The 24,537-nt window shown below is 56.3% G+C and overlaps 6 protein-coding genes across 6 annotated transcripts; 4 read left to right on the top strand and 2 right to left on the bottom strand.

Moving 5' to 3' along the window:
- Positions 1–890: 890 nt before the first annotated feature.
- On the top strand, positions 891–12,797 carry BO94DRAFT_571530 (lovastatin nonaketide synthase; the record flags this gene model as incomplete). The annotated part of the gene is made up of 3 exons (XM_025614875.1): positions 891–1,175; positions 1,212–9,980; positions 10,047–12,797. 3 exons carry the CDS (start codon positions 891–893, stop codon positions 12,795–12,797), a joined length of 11,805 nt encoding a protein of 3,934 aa, XP_025472835.1.
- A 1,176-nt stretch (positions 12,798–13,973) lies between these two features.
- On the top strand, positions 13,974–16,158 carry BO94DRAFT_483119 (GMC family oxidoreductase). The gene is made up of 5 exons (XM_025608911.1): positions 13,974–14,204; positions 14,257–14,298; positions 14,364–15,246; positions 15,324–15,773; positions 15,833–16,158. Exons 1-5 carry the CDS (start codon positions 14,097–14,099, stop codon positions 15,919–15,921), a joined length of 1,572 nt encoding a protein of 523 aa, XP_025472834.1. The 5' UTR covers positions 13,974–14,096; the 3' UTR covers positions 15,922–16,158.
- A 521-nt stretch (positions 16,159–16,679) lies between these two features.
- BO94DRAFT_530768 (cupin domain-containing protein) lies at positions 16,680–17,439 on the top strand. Its single transcript, XM_025610744.1, has one exon. The coding sequence runs from the start codon at positions 16,727–16,729 to the stop codon at positions 17,264–17,266; it is 540 nt and encodes a 179-aa protein (XP_025472833.1). The 5' UTR covers positions 16,680–16,726; the 3' UTR covers positions 17,267–17,439.
- Positions 17,440–17,691: 252 nt separating this feature from the next.
- On the bottom strand, positions 17,692–17,936 carry BO94DRAFT_581204 (uncharacterized protein; the record flags this gene model as incomplete). The annotated part of the gene is made up of 2 exons (XM_025615385.1): positions 17,692–17,769; positions 17,826–17,936. 2 exons carry the CDS (start codon positions 17,934–17,936, stop codon positions 17,692–17,694), a joined length of 189 nt encoding a protein of 62 aa, XP_025472832.1.
- A 767-nt stretch (positions 17,937–18,703) lies between these two features.
- Positions 18,704–19,474, bottom strand: BO94DRAFT_571527 (glutathione S-transferase family protein). The gene is made up of 2 exons (XM_025614874.1): positions 18,791–19,474; positions 18,704–18,735 (listed from the first exon to the last, which is right to left on the bottom strand). Exon 1 carries the CDS (start codon positions 19,463–19,465, stop codon positions 18,797–18,799), a length of 669 nt encoding a protein of 222 aa, XP_025472831.1. The 5' UTR covers positions 19,466–19,474; the 3' UTR covers positions 18,704–18,735; positions 18,791–18,796.
- A 2,281-nt stretch (positions 19,475–21,755) lies between these two features.
- Positions 21,756–24,195, top strand: BO94DRAFT_483113 (putative long chain fatty alcohol oxidase; the record flags this gene model as incomplete). Its single annotated transcript, XM_025608910.1, has 3 exons — positions 21,756–22,161; positions 22,222–23,363; positions 23,434–24,195. Coding segments are annotated over exons 1-3 (2,298 nt in total), but the record flags the coding sequence as incomplete, so codon positions are not given.
- Positions 24,196–24,537: the final 342 nt, after the last annotated feature.

The following is a 24,537-nucleotide window of genomic DNA, read 5'->3' as shown; positions in this document are numbered from 1 at the left end:
GCCGTCTAGATCATGTCATTGCACGAAGTTTTTCCTCTTTCAGCCTCCTGCCCTAATGCTCCCGTAGAAAAATGTAACCCTTGAGCGATATCTCGACCGTCTTCTACCGCAAGTTCTAGTAACCCGGGCTGTCCATCAGCGGCATCGAGCTTGTCTCGACCAGGAAAGAGCCAAGCCCTGCAAATGGACTCGAGTTGGTAAATCATATCCGGTCCGGGTTGCGTGATCAACCGAAAGATGCCCTTATCTCAGCTACGCCTCAGCGTCCGGTTGGCTGCATGGTGGCCTTGGACGCCACATGCCGCGTGCGCAGCAAGGCCGGATTCCACGGTGGGCGTTCGGCACCCCTTGCCTGCTGGATCGTCTGTCTCTTCGTGCTGCCCACCCCGCAAGGGGGCCCGATCAACTGGCCTTTCTCGGACGCCGTCGGGGGTGGGTGTCATGTTTCTGTGGCCCTTCCCACTTGGCTGGTCGTCCCATTAAGGGCAGGTGGGCTGCGAGTGGCCCAAAGCATCCGCGGAAGTCTTGCGGTCAATCAATCCAATGAAGCAACTGCACGGCGTGCTGAGACACCCATATGGATCTGCCGGCCAAGCACCTCTGAGGACGAAGCCCGCAGGATTGGGGGCAGACGAGGCCACGCCGATGCGCTTGGAGCTGACGCTGACGAGCTGACGAGCTGACGAGCTGGCATCCCAATTGTTCCCCATTCACAGCCCCTCGTAGAGACTTAAGTTCCCTCCTTTTCCCTCGTTCCTTTTCCCACATGTACAATAGACACCTGCTGTCCCTCCCATTCCTCTAACGGTGATCCTCTCCATCCTTTATCAACCTTGCTCTATCCCACTCTAACCCCTCCTCATCTCCATTTATCTACACCCCGAGCAAGGATGGCAGGAGATCTACGGGGACGGCAAGGCTCCCAGGAGCCCGAGGTCTCGACGAAAGAGTCCTCGCCGGGCTTCTCGCCGTTCGAGTCCGGATCGTCCGTGACGTCCATCGACGGCCCTAACCCAGCCGTCCTGGTGGGCTATGCCTGCCGGGTGGCCGGCGCAGACCGACCCAGTAAATTATGGGACAACATCGTCGAGCAGAAGGATGTAAGATGCAAGATGCCGGCGAATCGATTCGATGTGGACAACTTCTTCCACCCAGATGGCACCCATAAGGGCACGGTCAGTGATACCCGCCCCTGATATACTGACCTATAGACCCTAACGCTTGCTGATACACCGGTACTGTTTCAGACCAATGCCAAATACGGATATTATCTCGATCAAGACTTGGGCCACTTTGATCGCAGCTTTTTCCGCATCTCCGGCAAGGAGGCCGAGGCAATGGACCCCCAACAACGCCTGATCCTCGAGGTGGTGTATGAGGCTTTGGAAGATGCCGGCATCACCCTCGAGGAAATGAACGGCTCGCGCACCTCTGTCCTGTGCGGGTCGTTTACTAATGATTATAATGCAATGCTCACGAAAGATCTTGAATATTATCCCAGCTACACAGTCACCGGCACCGGCAATGCCATCCTCTCGAATCGCGTCTCTTATGTTTTCAACTTGCAAGGAATGAGTTTAACCATCGATACTGCCTGTTCCTCATCGCTGGTGGCTTTCCATCTGGGAGCCCAGTCCATCCAGAGTGGCGACTGTGACACATCGATCATTGTGGGATCCGCCCTGCATTTCGACCCCAACATCTTCATCACCATGACCGACTTGGGCATGCTCTCGGAGGAAGGACGCAGTCGTGCCTTTGCCGCCGGCGTCAAGGGATACGCCCGTGGTGATGGTGTCTGCGCGGTGATTCTGCGAGGCCAGCGACAGGCCGAGTTGCATGGCGATGATATTCGAGCCATTGTCCGAGCCACCGGATCCAACCACGACGGCACGAAGCAGGGAATTACGCTCCCGTCCTCGGACGGACAAGAGGAGCTCATCCGAAAGACATACCGATCGGCAGGATTAGACCCCGTCGATACCACATACGTGGAAGCCCACGGCACAGGGACGGGGCGGGGTGATCCATTAGAAACCAAGGCCTTGGGGGCAGTCTTTGGCTCCAAGCGTCGCACACGGCCTCTGTATGTAGGCTCAATTAAAAGCAACATCGGCCACACCGAGGGAGCCTCCGGCTTGGCTGGTATCATCAAGGCCACCATGGCGTTAGAGAAGGGCAAGATTCCCCCCAACATGCATTTCAAGATTCCCAACCCCGAGATCAAGTTCGAAGATTGGCAGATCGAAGTTCCCACCGAGCTGGTCGACTTCCCTCTCAATGCTCACGGCCGTCGAAGAGTCAGTATCAACTCGTTCGGCTACGGAGGCGCCAATGCACACGTCGTTCTCGAGGACTATCGGCCACATACCATCCAGGAACGCCCTCCATCAACCATCCCTCCGATCTTCGAGGAGGCGGTGCAAAACCGCCCGTTACTCGTGCCTTTGACCTCCCATTCTGACAAGGCCGGCGATCTCCTCACGGAGCGATTGGGAGAATACCTGGAACGCCAGGAAAACAGCCATGTGTCCGACCTCGCCGTGAGTCTTTCCACGGCTCGCTCGATGCATGAGCAGCGGTCCTATGCCATTGGCAGCAATGCCACCACCATCCAAGAGAGCCTGCGGAAAGTCCCGGCGTGGACCAAGACCAGCAAGCAGGTCCCACGCCTGGGATTCGTGTTCACCGGCCAGGGAGCCCAGTGGTATGCCATGGGTCGTCAGCTGATGGAGCAATCGCCCATCTTCTTGCAGACGCTGCAACGAGCCGACCAGGTGCTCAAGGCCCTTCCGGACGGTCCCAAGTGGTCGGTGGTGGAAGAGCTCTCGCGAACCAAGGAGGACTCGCAATTGAGCCAAACGCACCTGTCGCAACCCATCTGCACGGCCCTGCAATTGGCCATTCTCGAACTCCTCAAGACCTGGGGGGTCGAGCCAACGGCCGTCGTGGGACACTCGTCGGGTGAAATGGGCGCTGCATTTGCGGCCGGAATTCTCTCGTTCGAGAGTGCCATGTACGCGGCATACTACCGAGGCCTGCACATGTCCAACGGGGCAGCCCAGGCTGGTCCCGATGCCATCGTGGGGGCGATGATGGCCGTTGGACTGGGCGAGTCCGAGGCTGCGGCTGAGCTGGCGCCCTACAAAGGCCGCGCCGTCATCGCGGCGGTCAACAGTCCGTCCAGCGTCACCTTGTCCGGTGACGAGGACGCCATCATCGAGGTCCAGAAGAGTTTGGAGGCTCGCAAGATCTTTGCCCGCCGGCTGCAAGTCGCCCAAGCGTTCCATTCCCACCACATGTTCCCACTCGCGCCCGCCTATGCGAAGGCCCTCAACGAATGCGCCGGCTTCTCCCCCCAACCATCGGACAAGGCGCGCATGTTCTCCAGTGTCACGGCGCGAGTGGCCGATGCCGAGCAGATGGGTGCCGAGTACTGGACCGCTAACATGACGGGCACGGTCCGATTCTCCGATGCGCTCGTGGGCATCCTGATCGACGATTCCGAGAACCAGAACGTGGACGTGCTGGTCGAGATTGGCCCCCATGCGGCGCTCAAGGGCCCAGCTCGGCAGGTGATGAAGAGCCTGAACATGGATCTGCCCTACTTTGCCTCCCTCACGCGCGGCACCCCCGACTACGAGGGCATCCTCGGGCTGGCCGGGCAGCTGTTCCAAGTTGGATATCCTGTTGACCTGGTGGCCGTCAATAGCGACGCCTATTTGACCGACTCTGGCATCGCCTGCACCGCACCCCGGGGACGTCGCCTCAAGGATCTGCCCAGCTATCCGTGGGATCACTCGGAGCGCTACTGGGCGGAAACGCGATTGATCCACAACCACCGGCTGCGCTCGCATCGGCACTCGCTGCTGGGCGCCAAAATGGCGGGCTCGATCGAGAACCATGTGCGGTGGCGCAATTACCTGCGCATCCGCGAGCTGCCGTGGCTTGCAGACCATGTCATCGACGGCAAGGTGCTTTTCCCTGCAGCCGGCTACATGAGCCTTGCATTCGAGGCGGTTGCGCGCGCCCGCGATGGTCTCAAAGCCACCGATGGCTTTGCCCTGCGGAATGTGTCCATCAAGTCGGCGTTGGTGCTGGATGACTCGGACATGGGCACCGAGCTGATTGTCGACATCCATCCCCAGGTCACCTCGGCCAAGTCACGCTCCGACACGTGGTATGAGTTCGAGATCTTCTCCTATGACAGCCTGTACAACTGCACCGAGCACTGCTCGGGTCTGGTCGCCGTCGAGGAACTCTCTGGAACGTCCGCCGCGCAGGATCGCGAAGGCCGGCTGAAGAGCAGCACGGCCTGGTCGCCGGTCAGTCGCTACTATCGCCATCTCAGCGACATCGGGCTCCAGTACGGCGACGAATTCCGGCTACTGAATGGCAGCATTGAGTCGGGGCCTGGGTTTGCCTGCGCCAGCCTCAGCTTCAGCCCGGAGAAATATGCCAACCAGCCCGCGGACGTGACCTTCGTGCACCCGACCATGCTGGACGCAACTTTCCACACCATCTTCCCGGCCTTGGAGCAGGTGTTGGGCCGTGACCTGGATGAGGCGTACATCCCGACCTTTGTCGAGAGCTGCCATATCTACCCGGAGATGCTTACCATCAAGGATGCCCAGGGGCCCCAGGAGGTGTGGGTGGACACCACGACGCACAAGTCAGGGTTCCGCTCGGCCATCAGCCACCTGAGCGTCGAGACCGCCGAGGGTCACCAGCCGCTGCTGTCTTTCTCAGGGCTGCGGGTGACCTCGCTGGGCAGTGGCGGTGACTCCAATGACCGTTCGCTGTTCTTCCGTGTCCGATGGCAGGCGGCCTTTGACCAACTTACTTCGGATTCATCGCTGCTGTCGCAGGCATCGCTTGCCGAGCTGCTCGACATGTTCGTCCACCAGCACCCGAATACCAAGATTCTCCATCTTACCTCTGGGGTCGAGGATACCGAGCAGGTGCTCCAGTCCCTGGGCGGCCCTAACCGGGAGCGACGCCGACTGAAGTCCCTGACTCCAATTGCAGGAGCCTCGGTGGCCTCTGGGGAAGACTGGGAGCAGCTGGCGGGCAAATGGCCTGGTCTTGTCACGCTCGACGAGCCCTCCGAGCAGGATTATGATCTCGTCCTGGTGACTGGCGCTAAGCAGAGTAGAGTTGTACCGTTCCTGAAGGAGGGTGGCCATGTCATTGCCTATTCCAACAGTGTCGCGGAGCCCGAGCTGGAGACTCTTTTCCAGACCCCAGCAGTCTCGGTCTGGAAAACCGCCACGAGCCCGGCTGGTGAGCCCAGCCCCAAGCCCCTGGTAATCGTGCATTCGTCGCCTCCCTCCAGCCGGACGGTCGATCTCATCTCCCGACTGGCCGCCACCATGAAGCATCGCCCAACATCCTGCGTCGGGTTTGGGGACCTGGCAAAGACCCCGATTGCAGATGCGGACGTGGTCGTTCTGGCCAGCTTGGACGGTCCTCTGTTCATGCAGCGAGACCAGAACGGCGAAACCACATTCGATGCCGCTCGGAACCTGCTCCTGCGCCCCAACCTCAACCTCGTGTGGCTCCTTGAAGGCGCCACCGACCAAGTAGCCGAGAACCCGCTGAACGCCATGATCATTGGTCTGGCTCGCGTGGCCCGCATGGAGAACGAGGGCTCGCGCATCGTGACCCTGGACCTTCCGGTGGACTGCACGGCCCAATCCGCAGTCCCCTTTGTCAACCAGCTCTTGGATCGTGAGGTCGCGGACGAGGAATGGTCCCTCCGCGACGGAGCCCTCTTCATCCCCCGTATCGAGGCCGATGATGGGCTGAACTCCAAGGTGCGCGGGGGTGTCAACTCGGGCGAGAAGATCGGGGCTTTCGGCAGCGAGCGTCCCATCAAGCTGACCATCGGTCAAGTGGGCCGGCTGGAGAGCCTGGTCTGGGAGGATGACGAGGAGATTCTGGATAAGGAGCTGTCCCCTGACGAGATCGAGATTGCAGTGAAGGCCTCGACGGTGAATGCCCGCGACGTTGCTGCGGCGACAGGCACCATCGACGACTTCCGTCTGGGCGATGAATGCGCCGGCCTGGTGCTGCGCGTCGGATCCCAGGTCGACCCGGCCAAATTCCAACCCGGCGACAAGGTGCTGGCCATCCGTCCTGGTCAGGGCGCTCATCGTTCTGTGGTCCGTAACCCTGCCTCGTGCTGCTTCCGACTGGGGCCCATGCCCTTCGAGGACGCGGCCGCCCTGCCCCAGATCTTGGTGACGCCCTACTACGCGCTCGTGGAGATTGCCCGCTTGCAGGCTGGCGAGAGTGTGCTGGTTCATGCTGCTGCCAGTGGAGTGGGCCAAATGGCCGTCCAGATTGCTCAGATGATTGGAGCCACTATCATCGCCACGTCTGGGACCGACGCCGAGCGGGAGCTGCTGGTGACTCGCTATGGTCTCCCTCAAGAAAAGATCTTCTCGTCGCGCGACATCAGCTTCGTGGAAGGGGTTCAGAAGGCCACGGGCGGCCGGGGAGTCGACGTGGTCCTGAACAGCCTGTCCGGCAAGCTCCTCCACGGATCCTGGAGCTGCGTGGCGGCATTCGGTCGGTTTATTGAAATCGGCAAGCAGGATATCAATGAGAATGCCATGATCGAGATGGCTCCCTTCCAGCGCAACGTGCTCTTTGCCTCGGTGGACCTGGTGACTTTGTATGCCACCAACCAAGCCCTAGGTGCCCGGCTATTCCAAGAGGTCTGCGATCTATGCCACGTCGGCAAGCTGGGAATGCCCGAGACCGTTCTGGGGGTGTCTTACTCCGAGGCCCCCCAGGCATTCCGCATTGTCCAGAGCGAGGGCCACATCGGACAGGTGGTGCTGGTGGCCAACGACGAGACGCAGGTGCCTATCCGGCCGCCCACCTGGAACCGACGCGCGAACCAATTCAGCGCCGACAAGACGTACCTGCTGGCAGGCGGTCTCGGTGGTCTGGGACGCACACTGGCCGAGTGGATGTTGCAGCGCAACGCCAAGAACCTCGTCTTCCTGTCGCGATCGGGAGAGACTCGTGAGGAGGCCAAGTCTACCGTTTCCTGGCTGCGGGCGCATGGGATCCAAGTGACAGTGTACAAGGGCGATGTGGCCAACCTGGCCGATGTCGAGGCGTGTGTGAGCGCGATCCCCAACCTGGGGGGTGTCTTCCACGCCGCCATGGTTCTGGCCGATGCGGCCTTGGAGAATATGACTTATGCGCAGTGGCACCAGTGCGTGCAGCCCAAGGTGGTTGGCGCATACAACCTCCATCAGGCGACCAAAAACCTCCCCTCCTTGGACTTTTTCGTTGCTTTCTCCTCCGTTTCGGCTTGCTTTGGTACCAAGTCGCAGGGCAACTACGCGGCAGCCAACACGTACATCGATGCCCTAGTCCGCCACCGGCGCCAGATCGGCCTTCCCGGCTCGACGATGAACTGCGGGCGTATTACGGGCATTGGTGTCGCAGCAGAAGCGGCCTCGCTGGAACGGTTCATGGAGCAGGAGGGCTTCGACGGTGTCAACGGACAGGAGCTGTTGCAGCAGGTCGAGGAGGCTGTCTTTTCCGACCAGACGTCCACCGTCTCGTCTCGGGGCGTCGATCTGTATCAAACCGTGACGGGCGTCATTCTCACGCGCGACGACGTGTACTGGGCGGCTCACTCGCTCTTCAAGAACCTGTACCAGAACCACGACTTCGACCGCCGGTCCGGTCAGAAGCCGGGCGAGGTCAGCCTGCCGGTGCTGTTCGCGCAGGTCACTGACCCGGAGCAGCGGGCCTCGTTGCTGCTGGAGCGATTTGTCGAGAAGCTGGCCGTATCTCTCGGCGTGCCCAAGGAATCGCCCAAGCCAGCCGATCCCATCTACGGTCTGGATTCCCTGCTGGCCGTGGACCTGCGAAACTGGTTTACCAAAACTCTGGGGGTCGATATCGCCTTGTTTGACGTGATGGGGGCTCCCTCCATCCGCTCGCTGATTGACAAGGCCGTGACCCTGTACAAGGATCAAGAGCTGAAGAGCGGCAAGCCCACGCCACAGAAGGCCAGCGGTGCCTCTGCTCCTACCGGACCTTCGTCCGAGGGTGCCGCAACCCTTGAGATCCCCAAGGCCGACATGACGCAGCCCCTTCCCTTGTCGACCTTCCAGAACCGGCTCTGGTTCTCGCACAGCTTTGCCCAAGACAAGTCCTTCCTTAATATCCCGGTTGTCATGCATCTGCGTGGCACGCCAGATCTCTCTCTTCTGCGGCAGACTCTTCAGGAGCTGCAAGCCCGGAATCCTATCCTGCGCACAGCCTACCAGGAGGGTGACGACTTTGCCGAGCAAACCATCATCGACGCGACTGGATTCGTCATCAAATTCCGGGACGTTTCGGCCAATGCAAACCCCAGCGAGGCCCTCCAGACCCTGGTCTCGACGCTGAAGCGCAAAGAGTTGGACATTGAAGTCGGCGAGCTGATCGACGCCACGCTCGTCAAGATGACCCCCGAGAACTACGCGCTGGTGCTCATCATGCATCACATCTGCACTGACCGGGGCAACACCCAGCCTCTTCTTACGCAGATCACCACCTTGTACGACACCCTCCGCAGTGGACGTAGCTTGTCGGCCATCCCCGCCCCCAAGGTCAACTACGCCGACTTCACCCTCTGGCACAACCAGCTGCTCTCGTCTGACTCGATTGTCCCCCATGTCGACTACTGGCGGCAGACCCTGGCCGGCATGCCGACGGCGAGCCAGCTGCTCCCCTTCGCCAAAGCCGAGCGCCCCTCGTGGGATGATTACTCGCGGGCCACCATCACGGCCCAGCTGGAAGCCACGCAGCTCAAGCGTATTAAGCGGATCTGCTCACAGGCCAAGAGCAGTCCATTCCAGTTCCTGTTTAGCGCTTTCCGGGCCTTCCTCTACCGCTACACGGCGGATAAGGACCTGACCATCTTGATGGTGGATGGCAACCGGCCCCATGCCGAATTCAATGACCTGCTGGGTTTCTTCGTCAACATGACCCCCATTCGATGTCAGGATGCCTGCGATGGCACCTTTGAGGATCTTCTCAAAATCATGAGCGGTCGCATTCTCGAGGGCATGTCCCACAGCGTGGTGCCCTTCGACGTGATTGTCAGCGAGACCAAGGTGGCTCGTAGTGCCGGACACTTCCCCTTGGGTCAAGTCATGGTCAACTACCAGCAACCCGAGGGCCAGGCCGTCTACCAGGCAGGCGACTTTGCCCTGCACAAGCTCGAGGCGGAGAACATGCCGTCCGGCTGCGAATTGAGTCTAGAGGCGCGCGAGGATTCCGACAATGTGCTCCAGCTGCAGCTCGAGTTCTCGACCACGCTGTATGGCGAGCAGGACATGCGCGGGTTCTTTGGCAACTTCCAGACCTTCCTGAGCTCCGTCATCAAGGATCACCGACAGCCGATCTCGACTGTCCCCGTCGCGGGTTCGATGGAGATGGACCGGTTGGGCGTCCACTTCTGGAACCACCAATTGAAGCCTCATCCCTGGGACAATACCACGATCGTCGAGCGGGTTCTGGGCTTCGCCGAGTCCCAGCCAGATGTCATTGCCATTGCCACCTCCGAGGGCGAGACCATCACCTACCGGGATCTCGTCTTCGCGAGTCGCCGACTGGCCTTTTCGCTGCAGGATGCTGGCGTCCGCCATGGTCAGTACATTGGCATCCTTGCCGATCCGGGCATTCCCCTGGTGGTCAGCATGCTCGGCGCCCTGTTCAACCGCTGCGGATACCTCCCCATGGACCCGACCATGGCCGTCGGCCGTCTGTCTTTCATTACGGATGACTCCCAGATGGGGCTGCTGCTCTTTGATGAGGCGTCTCGCGTCCTGGCCTCCCAAGTCCGGGCCCAGAGCAAGTCCCCTTACGGCCTTCTGAGCATCCGCGATGCCACGGCGTCTTGTGTCCTGGCCGATGTGCATCCCTCCCTCCGGAGTGACCCGTGCTACATGCTGTACACCTCGGTAAGTGTGCCCCTATTCCTCCTGGTAATGACTATAACTAACCGCTGGGCACTCACTATGATGTAGGGAAGCACCGGTATCCCCAAGGGCGTGCGACTCTCGCAGAGCAACGTCCATGAGATGCTGGCCTCGATGCAGCAGCACTTCAACTTCAGCCCCCGCGACCGGTTCCTGCACCAGATCTCGCCCTCGTTCGACCTATCAGTGGTGGAGCTGTGGTCCTCCCTGACAGCTGGTGCTCGTCTCTGCATTGCCACCAAGGCCACGCGGCGCAACCCTATGCTGCTGGGCGACTACATGCGCCAGGAGTCCGTGACGGTCAGCTACTTCACCCCGACCCAGTTTGCTCTGGTCCTCGAGCACAACGGGGCCGCCCTGGTCGCATGTCCCGAGTACCGCATCGCGCTGCTGTGTGGCGAGCGGCTGCCCGCGCGCCTGGCGGATGCCTTCCAGCGACTGGGCACGCAGGCGACGCTATACAACTGCTGGGGGCCCACCGAGGCCGTGGTGCAGACCACCATCCACGCCGTCGAGGGTCCCATCGATGATCAGCTCAACATTCCCATCGGCTTTGCCCTGGGTAACTGCCGGCATTACATTGTCGACGACAACATGAACCCCTTGCCCCCCGGCTTCATTGGAGAGCTCTGCATTGGCGGTCCTCAGGTGGCTCGTGGATACTGGAACCGGCCTGAGGTGAACCGCAAGCAGTTTGTGCGCAACCCCTTCTGCTACGCCGAGGATGAAGACCGTGGATGGACCATGTTGTTCCGCACCGGTGACCGCGCCCGGTTCCTCCCCGATGGCCAGCTGGAGTTCTTGGGGCGGATCTCCGGCGACAAACAGGTCAAGCTTCGTGGCTTCCGCATCGATCTCGGCGAGGTCGAATACGTTATGCATCGCGAGTCCTTCACTCCTGACGGCCAGGGCATCGTCGACCTGGCCGTCGTAGCCCGTTCGGTCGAGGATGATCCGGAATCACTCACGGACGACCGCCAGCTGGTTGCCTTTGTCGTGCCCAAGAAGCCGCTGAAGACGGCGGCCGAGAAGAAGGAGTACGCCTTGCTGCTGCAGGACCGGGCCAAGTTCTCGCTGAATGAATACATGCTTCCTAATGCGTACCAGTTCCTCGATGCCCTACCAACCACCACCAGTGGCAAAACCGATCGGCGTGGCCTTCTCACCGTCCCGGTCGAGCTGACCCACCCGACGCAGGTGTCTGTCAAGTCAACCTCGGATGAGGCTTCCTCTCAAGACGTCGAGGGCGCCGCCCCGAAAGACGCACGTCCGGACACCCTCGAGGCGGTTCGTCGAGCCTGGCAGGCCGTGCTGAAACTGGATGGACTCCCCGAACCCACCGGCAACTTCTTCGACATGGGCGGTCAGAGTCTCCTTTTCCTCCGTCTACAGGGCAAGCTAAAGAAGCAATTCAAGGTGGCCCTCAGTCTACAGGATATGATCCAGAACCCTACCCCCAAGCATGTGGCCGAGTTGGTTGACCGACTCACCGGTGGTGGAACCTCCAACAGCACCACGACGACCACCCCCGACACCAACGACAAGAAGACCATCCGGAGCCAGAATGCCGAGCGTGTTGACTGGGTGGCTGAAACGACCCTGCCCATGGATTGTCGCTTTCATCCCTCCGAGTCCAACCCCCCAGCAGCCGTGACCAACATCCTGCTCACCGGCGCGGATGGCTTCACGGGCATCCATCTCCTAGCCAATCTCCTCACCACGCGTCCCGGCGTCACCGTCTACGTACTGGGCACCTACGCTCCACTGGACCACGGACAGATCTTCCAGAAACTGATGGAATTCAAGCTAGTCAATGGCAGCCTCACCCCGGAGCGAATCCTGACGGGCATCCAAGTCGTGCCCGGGTTCCTGGCCAACGAAACCCACTTTGGCCTGCCCACCGGAGACTTCAAGCGCCTGGCCACCTCGATCCACGCCGTCTACCATCTCGTGTCGGAGGTATCCCTCCTCAAGACCTACCGGGACCTCAAACACATCAACACCACCTCGACTCTCACCCTCATCGAGCTGGCCAACCTCGGCGGCCAGGGCAGTCGCATCCACTACCTGTCCACCTGGAGTGTTCCCCATCTGCAATCCTGGGATCAGTCGCACCGCAACCTCTCCGGCATCCAAGTCAACGAAATGAGCCCCATCCACTTCTCCCCTCCTGCGACAGTCGACAACGGCTATTTCAAGACCCGTTGGGCCACCGAGATGCTCCTCACTCGCGCCGCGGCTCGCGGGTTCCCAGTAACCATCTACCGCTCGTCCGCCATCTCCGGCAACACAGTCACTGGCGTTGCTTCCTCCGATCAGGACATCGTGCGCGGTATGGTCATGGACATGGTTCGCCACGGAGTCGTTCCCCAAGCCGGCACTGCCTCCGACCCCTTCGTGATCGACTTCATCCCGGTCAACTACCTCTCCGAAGCACTAGGCCACCTGACCCTCGCCCAAGACACCGGCCGACAATCCGGGCTGGAGGTCCTCCACATCACCAATCCCAAGCCCTTACCTCTCGACCAACTACCCCAATTGACAAGCGCCATCCGCGGTGACAACCAGACCGGCCGTTCCGTGACCGTGGAGCAGTGGCTCGAAGCCCTGGAACAGGCAGCCGGCGAAGACGAGCAGCTGCGACTGGAGACGCTGCGCGATTACTTCCTAAATGGACACAACATGTTTGCGTTGGACTGCCGCAAGGCGAATGCCCTCTTGGCGGAAGTGAAGGATCTGGTGGAATGTCCCCCGGTGGATGAGAAGTATTTGCGCGAGTTGTGGACGGGGACGGCGTGAGATGTAATTAGCGATGATTTGATGGGTTGGGGGCTGCTTTTGTGGCCCGCTCGCTGATTAGGGCATGTTTTTGATAGAATGCATGTCTGTCTCTGCTTATGCGATAGAATCTAATGAATGCCAAGATTGATGATATTAAAGAATTTGGTATGAATTGTAGAATAGTAGGCACGTAAATTTTGGGCGATTAGGCTGGCATCATTAAGCCCTCATGGGATGTTTTCGGCACGTAGCTACATTGAAGCTAAACATACGGTGGAATACCGGAGTAGCAGCCGCGGAATCAGAGATGTCTTTGTCTCACCTGCTTTCAGGTTCCCGATGTTTCATTCCGTGGGTTCCGCATCATGTCAATGGTTGACTTGGAAAAAAACAAGTTGCGATGTGGCTGGCTGCCGGGCCATATGTATCCTCTTATGGTAATCCGAGGCCCTTTCCATGGCCGTATCCCTCTGATGTTGCCCGACGGTCCGAATCGACCAGCCGAAGCCAGACGAGACTTTGGGGATCCTCTGGGGCCCGATCCGAGACAAAAACCGGGGCATCCGAGCCCTCGTTGTAACCCTACTCCATCCACGCGGGCCAAATGCGGAAAGTAGCTGCTGCCCATGAATTCTTTCCTGACGCCATGACTGAACCGTAATTAAGCATAAATTCTGGTGTTAACAACCGGTCTTTTGAAAAGCTTAGCTGAACTATTTTCCACCCCCTGGTACGGGCAACCTGACTGGCGGCTGAACTCCGCGGATATTTCTTCAAGCTGACCATGACCAGATGTGACCTTCATCACCGATGACGGTCTTGAGTCGTGAGGCTGGTCTAGTGTTGTCCACTCTCCCTGACGCTCCCACTGGCCTATACTGCAATATGGTAGGGGAAACAATGGCTCGGATACGACGCTCTGCTTGCGGTGGTGCGTCATCGAGCCCTATACTGCCCTCAGTATCTTGGAGGTCGAGTCCACCAGGATACATATATAGATGCGGATGAGAAGACCATTGCGTTCCCAGTCTCATCTCCATCCAGCGCACGCCTTCCAAGATGTTGTCCCATCTCCGGTCCGTCGCCCTCATCTCGCTCTTCCTGGGTTCGGCGGTCTCCACGCCGTTTGTCTACCACCGGCGCCCGCAATTCCAGCAAGTTCTGGGCCCGGAGACGAACAAGAACCCGTCTATCCCCACGGAGCCGTATGACTACGTGGTGGTTGGAGGAGGCGTGACCGGCCTGATCGCGGCCGCCCGTCTGGCCGAGGCGTCCTACACTGTGGCCGTCATTGAACGGGGCAACTTTTATGAGGAGATGACAGGCAACCTGAGTGAGGTGCCGGGTTACACCGAGCTGTTCGACAACAGCAAGACTCCTCCCCGGGACGAAGTGGAGCATTGGTGGGAGGTGCCTGGCACTCCGGTAGGCAGTTGCCCTGATTGGGTCCACTCTCAATTATTAACTCTGTGGACAGGAAACCAATAACCGTGACCTGAACTTTACCGGTGGCAAGATGGTTAGTCCAATCGTACTATCGGTGGTGTCTTGAGTCCTCACTGATAATACGTCTCCCCTTCATAGATTGGCGGCAGCCATGCCTTCTCCTACTTTGGCTACCTCCACCCTACCGTCGGGGCCATGCAGAAATGGGCCGATGATGTTGGCGATCAATCCTGGACTTATCCCAACACCAAGAAGTATTTCGACCAATCCACCTTCTATACACCCCCCAATGCAACCACTCGCTTTGCGAATGCCACCCCTGAATATGACCCTAGCCTGAAAGGCAATGGCCCCCTGGAGATCACTTGGCCACGATGGGCGCACCCATTCAGCACCTGGATTGCCAAAGCCTTTGATGCTTTGGGTGTGTCCCATACCCTGGGTTACGTGACTGGCGAGCTCCTAGGGTCCAGTTGGATTTTGGACACGATCAACAGCACCGACGGCACCCGTGCCACCACCTGGACGGCCTATATCAAGGACAAGCCCGTGCAGAAGAAGATCGATATCTTTACTTCCACGCTCGCGGGGAAGATTGTCTTCGATGGGACGAAGGCGACTGGGGTGGACGTCACCCGGGATCTGCCCAACCAGGAGACAGAACAGTTCAACATCAATGCCAAGCATGAGGTGGTCCTGGCAGGCGGAGGCATTCTCTCCCCGCAACTTCTGATGGTCTCCGGCGTCGGACCAGCCGACCAGCTGGAGGCATTGAATATCCCCGTGGTTTTGGACCACTCGCGGATCGGCCAAAACATGCACGACCACATCGTCTTTGGAGTCACCTACAAAGTCAAGGTCCCCACCTCGTCCATCCTGCTGGATGATGCGACGCGGTGGCACCATGAGGGCTTGTTCAAGGAGAATGTCACCGGCATGCTGGTCAACCCGGGGCCCGATTACGGTGCAATCGTGGATATCCCCTCCGATCTCCGGAACTTCACCCAGGAAGTTAAGCAGGGTATGTATTCCTCCTTCCCTCATCTTCCCCGCTGTCCGGCCGAATACACAATGAAGACTAACCGGACCCCTCGATAGACCTGGCCGCCTTGCCCAAGGACTGGCCTGAACTGATCATCGTCGGATTCCCCCTCGGCCACGACTGGCCCAGCGATGGCAACTACGCCACCCTGATGGGCATTCCCATGACGGCCAAGTCGACCGGATCCATCGCCCTGAAGTCCGGGAGCATGGTCGACAAGCCAAAGGTGATCCCGAACTGGCTCACTAGCCAGACAGACCTGCAAGTCTCGATCGCATCCCTCAAGTACATGCGTCGGGTCTTCGAAAACCCTGCTATGGGTGAGATCCTTGCCAGTGATGAGATTTCTCCGGGCATTGAGGCCGTCACCTGGGATGAGTTGGAGGATGCCCTCAAGGGCGGGTTCCGCTCGATGCACCACCCGGCTGCCACGCTGCGTATGGGTCGAGATGGTGATCCTGACGCGGTGACAGACAGCCGAGGCAAGGTGAGAGGATTGGACAACGGTATGTCGCAGACCTCCCCAATCAATGGTAGATGTAGACTAATCTTTCTGTCTTCCCAGTGAGAGTCGTCGATCCTTCGGCATTCCCTTTCTTGCCCCCGGGCTTGCCGCTGGCTCCTGCTTGTATGTTTTCCAGTCTTCATTTCTGATTTATAAGAGACCATACTAATAGAAACAGTCATGTTCGCTGAAAAGATCACCGATAACATTATCAGCGATCGCAAGGCCAAGGGCCGCCATGGTAAGGATCGCACGGATCTGTAGATGAGATCTGAAGCGGGAACAAGAATGAGAACGTGGTGATGGACATTACCAGGCTGCTTTGTACCATGGAACTTATGACATTCAAGAACCAATGACTACCCAGCTAAGGTTTTTGATTGAATATGCAAACCGATGCACTTTCTTCACAGCCCTTGGTGGATGTGACCTGTTTTGGTACCCAAAGAAAAAGAAGACACTGGCATATTCTAGCACCTTTGAATAATCATAATATCTACATAAAATTAATCCTTCTTTTGGAATAAAACATGTTCTGAATCAGGCAACCCGTTCACGTCTGACAAAACAAAAATAAGCATGCACTGGTCGCTTCCGCCAACTCCCGGGATGGCCAATCCGATGCTCTTATCCAGACTCTACTCGCCTCGCACTTCTCTGAGAGGTCACACCTGGACCGACATTGCTAAGCATGTGATGCACAGATCCAATGGCGGAAATAGCGCATAAATCCCCAGGCAGCAGGCAAAGATAGACTTTACACTAGCCCTGCACCGACCAAATCTGACATGCTGACGCTTAGAAATCCACCATCTCACCGTAATCAACTCGGTCAATCCCGGTCCTGTATCGTAAGAAAGAGACGTATATAGACGCAACAAATCCCAGCCTCCTATATCTAAAATCACTCCAAGTCCATTCTACCAGCTTACATCCAACCCACCCAGCACAACCATGACCGTCCCCCAACCCCAAGCCCATGCCCCCAACACCCTCCGCCCTCCCAACCGCTTCATCACAGAACACACCCCCGCCGGCCTCGCCATCTTCAACTCCGACATCCCCCCAACCACTCCCGCCCAAACCATCCCCACAGGCGACACCTTATACCTCAACTACGCCACCAACCAATTCCCCCTCGACCTTCACCAAGACCTACCAACCTATCAACACTTCATGACCAATCCCCCAGGATTTACCATCCCCGGCGGCACAGTGCTTTGTACTATAGACTTGGCTCCTGGGAGTACCAGCCCGTTGCACCGCACGCGGTCACTGGACTATGCCGTTGTGGTTGAAGGAAGTGTGGAGTTGAAGCTGGATAGTGGGGAAGTGAGGACGCTGCAGCGTGGGGATGTTGTTGTTCAGCGGGGGACGAAGCATCAGTGGCGGAATGTTAGTGAGGTGCAGTGGGCGAGGGTTCTTTTTGTGGTGCAGGAGTCGAAGGCTGTGGTGGTTAATGGGGAGGTGTTGGGGGAGGAGGTTGAGGGTTAGGGTGGGTGGTGATTAGGTATCGAATTTCTAGGGCTGTTGAGCCTAGTTTGTGTCGACAAAGAATAGATAACCTCAATCATCTGAAAGAAAGAAGCTACCGTTAGCAATAGTACTTCATGATGGTAACAATATGATCGATGTGATATATATACGAGAGGGGATATTTAGAGAACGGTAATAGATTTCGAAGTCCTTGTACGAAGCATTGAGAATAATCTCAACAGAAATATAAATTCGGTAACCAGGATTATCCAAGGCCGAGAGCAAGACTAGACTTCTAGTGAGTACAAAAGAGCATTGACAAGAAAGCAGCACGATTCATAGTCATCAATCAGAATCCCCACAGCACGACCTGCCGTTCGACTCATGCTTGATCCCAGATAGCACACCACACCCCCACTCACAGTCCAACAGTATCCATCAGCCTACATCGGTACACCGTTCGAGCCGCAACGGTTTCCATTGTCGCAGAGAATGCAGCAGCGTTTGGTAATCCAGATTTCCTATGTCACGGAATATCAGAAATTTGATCCGCGGAACATATCGTTCGAAGCCTTACATCACCAATCTGCTCAACAGTACCATCCACAACAGCACCATCAGCCACAGGGGCAGCAATCACAGGCATAATAGCTGAGAGGCAGAGGAGGGCAATGGCAGAGAAGCGCATGGTGATTTTGTTGATCCAGAGTAATCTGTAGGAGTGAAGTTTGTTGCTGTGGATGATAACATACTTTCCGGTGACTGCACTCTTCATTTATACCTTGAATATTGTCTACCATCGACAACCACGGAGAGACATCGCGCTTGGCATGTCTCGGACTTGACATCTATAAAATGCTGGTTTCACCGGTTGTGGGTACCTTTAATCGGAACCCACCAATGAAAAAGGGTTAAACAACTCAAGGTGCGGATCAGATAAGATAAACTGGGCATCTTGGCGGGGATTTCGACCCGGGTTAAATCCCGCATTTTTCTTCGCACAATTCTGCCCCGGTTCCGTCCTTTATTTGTTTTTGATCACCTGGGATATGGGGAAGACTCAATTGGAGAGGCTGACATCCTAGTATACAAGGCTGTTGGTGTAGGTGATGCTAGTATGGTAGAGGAGAGGGAAGTGCCCTTGGAATTTCAATTTTGGGAGACTTTCTACTCGATCCCTTATTGTCCCGCCCCTTCCAAGGCGATAGGCACGGACATTGCTCGGGCAATTGATAAACCTTGGCATAATCCCGGTCTTAATGTATGTAGATCGTTATGTCTGGAGTGGAGAAGGCATAGTGAGGATTTGCATGGAGGATGAGACCGGACGGACAGTCGCCGAATGGATGACATCATGCCAATATATCCGGTGTCTCCCGTCTCCCATGCCAAGGGTCTCTCCCGCAGGGCTATGTTGATTGAAAAGAGAACTAATGTGGGAGTACTGCCCAATTGCTACTTCTCAGCAGGAAGTCGCTAACATGATTCTAACTCGGCTTAGTTCCAACATTCGTTATTTTAACCAGTCAACTTAACACTCACACATGACTATTCCCCCACAGACGGCCAACCAACCAAACCCTCCCGCCGACAAACCTCCCGAAACGACTCCAACCTCGTCAATCGCTGCACATAAAGCTCAAGATACTGCCAGCTAGTCGCCGGCCGAGGCATGTCTCGGGCCCACCGCATCAACATCACAGCCAGAAAATCCGCCGTTGTGAGTTTTGTCCCGACCAGATAGTGCTCCTTCGCCTCATGCTCAGGTGCCTCTAACTGCGCATTTAGCCGATCCCAAGCACTCTCAATTCGGCGCCGAGCCAGATCGCGCACCGCAGCCGCCCCGTCCGCCAAGCCGTCGGTGTCTGCATAAAACCAATCGCGCATGGCCGGGAGGAGCGTGTTGGCTAGATAAATCATTGTTTCTAGCCACATGCCACGCTCAGGAGCATTTATTGCTGGCATTAGCCCCCGGTCGAGGTGGCGCTCTGCCAGGAGCATCAACAGGGCCGTTGATTCGCAGCGGGGCTCTCCATCAATGACCAGGGTCGGGACGCGTCCTGTCGGGTTTAACTGTCGATATGCGGCAGTGTGCTGTGCGCCTGCTGCGAGGTCGACTGGGATTGCCTGGAAGGGGAGATTGGCTTCGATTAATATCCAGTGGACGGCGAGGCTGGCCGTTCCGGGGGCGTAGTAGAGGGTATATTGGTGATTCATGGCGCTGGTATCTAGTTAGTGGGGAATTCAGTTGGGATATTATGCTAGAACCGTTTGGAGCTATACCTTGTGAATTATATGAACTGTGAAAAATTAGGTCTTCTGGTGTTGATGTTGGTGTGGGTAGATATTTATCCGTGACTCATATTCGGTCACGTGATGTGGATATACGGTGAATGGTGAGTTGAAGAGTCTCCTAGGTATGCATCTGTTGATCAGTATTGGACATACGGGGCTTTAGCTATACTTACACATATGCGGGTATCTTATGCGGCCGGGGAATTGACTAGGTGTGCAAATTCGGTGTCATACTCATCACATATATATGTATCTGATCTCGATAGCAGATTATTGCAGAATATTATCTTGGCAATTTGAATATCAAGCTATTTATAAAAGGGCAGAATGATCTGCAAACATATGCCGAAAGCACTCAGGCACGCTCTAGGCTGCAATCCGTCCTTCGCCAACCAAAACAGAGGTGCCCTGAAGCAAAACCTCTGCAATGTTTTTCCCATCCTCGGTCCGAGAAACAGTGACATAAATATCATTTCGTCTTCCAATCTCAACTCCCTGAATAATGTGATATTGGAAAGGCCCCCTTCCCTTCTCCTTTGGTTCTGTCAAAGCTAGATAGCAAGCAAGTGCACTGGAAGCGCTGCCCGTCCCATGATCCTCCCACGAGACGAACATCCTTGTTCTCAACTGTCTGCAACCCTGGTCATATTTTCCAAGGTCTACAAAATATTTTGTCCTAATAATACCAACACTTCATCTTTCATCCAAGTTCTCTGGGTTGACACAATCCTTCAGCAGTCCTCCAGACATACTTCCCAAAGTCTCGACGTCGCGGAGCTCCGCTAGGACAAACGAAAGCCCTTTTGTAATGGAGACGGCCGGAGAGGCATCGAATTCCGTCACGTTGGACGAAATACACGTCTGGTGCAGATGAGAATAGTCAGTCGAGAATTGGTGCCTTTCTAGGATCGCATCTATATTTCCTTAGTGTTAGGTTAGTATTGGGTGTGGGGAAGAGGGCTTCCGTCATTTCAGTCGTCCTTGAGTCAATTGTATTATCTCTTTTGTAACGACTCCTGCAGATTGCTTTATAAGAAGTCTTATAAGAAATTGGGAGCCAAAACTTTTACAAATCCAAAATATTATATTCCAGTTGAGATTATTTATATAGCTTTAGAGTCAGTATAAAAATATTATTGGGAACCATTGTTCTATCTCACGTGAGCCAGTCTACTGATTAACTGGCTATTCCAACAAAAGCTCGAGCACGACTTCATCAAAAATAGATCTGGTTAGTTGGTTAGGCCTGCAGTGGCTGAGCCCCAACTGTGGCTCAGGATTAGTGCCTAGTAGTCCTTCGCTTATAAAAGTTACGCGGCGCGGAGCTAGCGGGTACCTGCTGAATATTACATTCTTCCGGCTAGTACATGAAGTCTACACATATACAATTGCAAAGGATGGAAAACTGTTATTGAAATACCAAAATCAAGTATCCAGACGAAGCGGCAGATGTATCCAAGGTCTAGGCAGAGGAGTATAATTTAAATCTGTTATAGATACGCATTTGCTCGAGTCATTCGATTGGCCAACGGTTTTGGCCGGCAAGGCCGATTGTCGACTTATCCAGATACGTGGTGTTGGGCTGAACTGACTGCCGCGAGTGGATCCACGGGATCGGAGAACAACAAATCTCCCCAAATCTCAGCCAGCCACTTGGGCCAGCACAGCGGTGTAGAGTATCCTTTGTTGCTTTGCTAGGATTTGGGGGGGTCCACTTGTATTGACATGGTGGCTACGAGAGTGTCAAGTTGTCGGGGATAACGATGGGTTATTCGCCCGCTGCTCGGTTGAGATATCCACATTGAGATGGAAATGGGGCTCCGTGACGCGCAAAATTGGCTAATCCTTCTGTGGTTCATGCTGTTGGCTTTAAGGTTCGCACTACACCCCAACTACTGCCATTCATGGCTAGCTTATAGGTAAACATAGGCATCAGATGATTCCACTGGTTTAATATCTTCGGCAGCGCGATCTAGACTGGGCATCCAAAACGAATATCTATCTTTGTATAATAAACTAGAGGGTCGCGGCTGGCTCTTTTTAATCCCCACGCCTCCCCATTGCTTTGTCTTCTCAATTCTTTCTTTCTTCTTCTTCTTTCAGCGTCATGGTTGCATGATTCATGTTATAGTATACTAACAGAACGTCGACTTCCCATTATTTACTATTCTCTCATTCACCGATACAAGTGTTCTATCAATATTCTTGTCAGCAACGACTAACATGGAGGAGGGTCCGGCAGAAATGGCCGGATACACCCCTCTAGATGTCAACATCCCCCCGGTACCTACGACTCAGGTTCTGACCAATCTTCACTGGGAAACCCTGCTGGCTCTGGCGGACACGGTGATCCCATCTATCCGTGCTCGTGGCCATGATGTGGATGTTTCCTCAACCACACATCAAACCGTTACCGAAACTCAACTAGAATCTGCTACCTCCAGACTCACGGCCACCATCACCCAAACAACCCCCCAAGCAGCAGAGGTAGCCCGGGCGTATCTGCAGGAGAGTGCGTCGTCTCTTCCGGGATTCCGTGAGGGCCTCCAGCGCCTGATTGCCGACTACGTCCATCATGAAGGCCAGAACGGGCTGCGCTTCATCCTCACCGTTCTGAAGTAGGCTGACTGGGAACGGATGCATGCACGTCTTTCGCTAACTATCTCTCGTTGCTTCAGCACCCGAACCGGATCCCTTCTTCTGACTGGGTCGACCACCCCCATCCAGAACCAACCCCTGGCAGTACGCGAGCAGATCTTCTCCGGATGGGCCTCGTCGCGATTAAGCCCCATCCGCCTCATCCACCGGTCTCTATCCGCAATGTTCAAAACCACCTGGGTGGTGTCCAGCCCGACCCTGCCAGTCGCGCTGGGATTTCCGCGCGTCCCCGTCCATGGGAAGTACGCGCCGGGCTGCTGGGAGTACGAGTTCCTGCAATTTCCTCCGGGTGATCATGATGAAAAGGGCAAGGAGCAGCCGGAAATCCTTGAAACCGACGTGGTGATTATTGGCAGTGGCTGCGGCGGTGCAGTGGCGGCGAAGAACCTGGCCGAAGGGGGCCACCGCGTGCTGGTCGTTGAAAAGTCCTACCACTACCCCTCGCAGTACTTTCCTATGGACGTTCGGACCGCCCCGGTGAGTCTGTTCGAGGGCGGGGCATCGATTCTCACCGATGACGCCTCGTTGGCCATCTTCGCCGGCTCGACCTGGGGCGGAGGCGGCACCATCAACTGGTCAGCGGCACTGCAGACGCAGGCCTTCGTCCGCAAGGAGTGGGCGGACGAATCTGGTTTACCCTTTTTTACCTCGGCCGCGTTTCAGCGCTCGCTGGATCGGGTCAGTGCTCGCATGGGAGTCAGCGCCGCGCACATCCGGCACAATCGCCAGAACCGCGATCTCCTCGAGGGGGCCCGCAAACTCGGCTATGCCGCCGAGGCGGTGCCGCAGAATACCGGCGGCGAGGAACACTACTGTGGGTATTGTACCCTGGGCTGCTCAGCGGCGGGCAAGAAGGGTCCTACGGAAACTTGGCTGGCGGATGCGGCCAAGGCGGGTGCGGTCTTTGTCGAAGGCTTCAAGGCGGATAAAGTCACTTTCACGACTACGGACAGAGAACGAATCGCTACGGGGGTGGAGGGGACTTGGACCTCGCGGAACGCGTACCTGGCCCGGGGCCAGGGAGATGATGCGATCACCCGGAAGGTGGTGATTAAAGCGAAGAAAGTGATTGTGTCCTGCGGGACCCTGAACAGCCCTCTTCTGCTTCTCCGCAGTGGGTTGCAGAATTGGCATATCGGTCGAAATCTTCATCTCCATCCAGGTAAGGCATTATACCCGTCGCGTTGTATTTGAGAAAGAAAGAGATGTTTACTAAGTTTACTCCTCGGTAGTCCTCTTTGGAGCGGCCGTCTTTGGCGAAGAGATTCGACCCTGGGAGGGCTCGGCCCTAACCGCTGTCGTCAAGGAGTTCGAGAATCTCGATGGCCGGGGTCACGGTGCGAAGATCGAAACCACGGTCACTCTGCCGCCCTTCTTCCTACCCATATTCCCCTGGCGAGGTGGCCTCGAGTACAAATTGTTTTGTGCCAAACTAAGCGCCATGACCAGTTTTATTGCCATCACCCGTGACCGTGATTCCGGGCGCGTCTATCCGGATCCCGTCGATGGACGGCTTCGCGTGGACTACACCCCTTCTGCATTTGATCGAAACAGTGCCATGGAAGCATTGATTGCTAGTGCGAAGATTGCTTATATCTCGGGTGCCAAGGAATTCCACGTTTCGTATGCGGATATGCCACCGTTCTGTCGATCGGAAGACCAAGCTTCATCTCATGATCTCACGGAATCAGATGAAGGAATCAACAATCCGGAGTTTCAGAAATGGATCACTCAATTCCGACAGAGCTCGCCTCTCGATGTCGAGAAAGCGGGCTATGCTAGTGCCCACCAGATGGGAACCTGTCGCATGGCGAGCACGGCGAGCAAGGGGGTGGTGGATCCTCAATGCCAGGTCTGGGGTACGCAGGGGCTTTATGTCATGGATGCATCCGTTTTTCCTAGTGCGAGCGGTGTAAACCCGATGATCACGAACATGGCCATTGCGGACTGGGCTAGTCGGAACCTGTCGAAGAAAATGAGGAAGGGTGGAGGGGCCTAGGAGATAATCACGTTGTTCTGTGAGGCATGAATGACAAGGCATTGGGGAGCGAGGGAGAATTCAGTAATCTGCAGGCAGCAAGGGTGCACGATGAGTACACATACCAATTCAGAGTAACAATTTTACTATAATAGAGAAACTACCTTCTTCAAGATCAATCTTGGTATATCACAGAAAATTACTATCCTATTATTTTTATCGTCAGCTTCAATACGCATATATAGTCATAGCATTACTGTCATGGTAGATAGCATATTTCAATACCAAACAACAACATAAGAGTCATTTATGTCGGGGTTAGCTGTGCAAGGTCAATATTGATCACCAGCTGAAACAC

The sequence above is a fragment of the Aspergillus sclerotioniger genome, assembly GCF_003184525.1.
Source record: "Aspergillus sclerotioniger CBS 115572 chromosome Unknown BO94scaffold_2, whole genome shotgun sequence".
NCBI lineage: Eukaryota > Fungi > Ascomycota > Eurotiomycetes > Eurotiales > Aspergillaceae > Aspergillus > Aspergillus sclerotioniger.
This window is presented reverse-complemented; position numbering and strand designations above follow the sequence as displayed.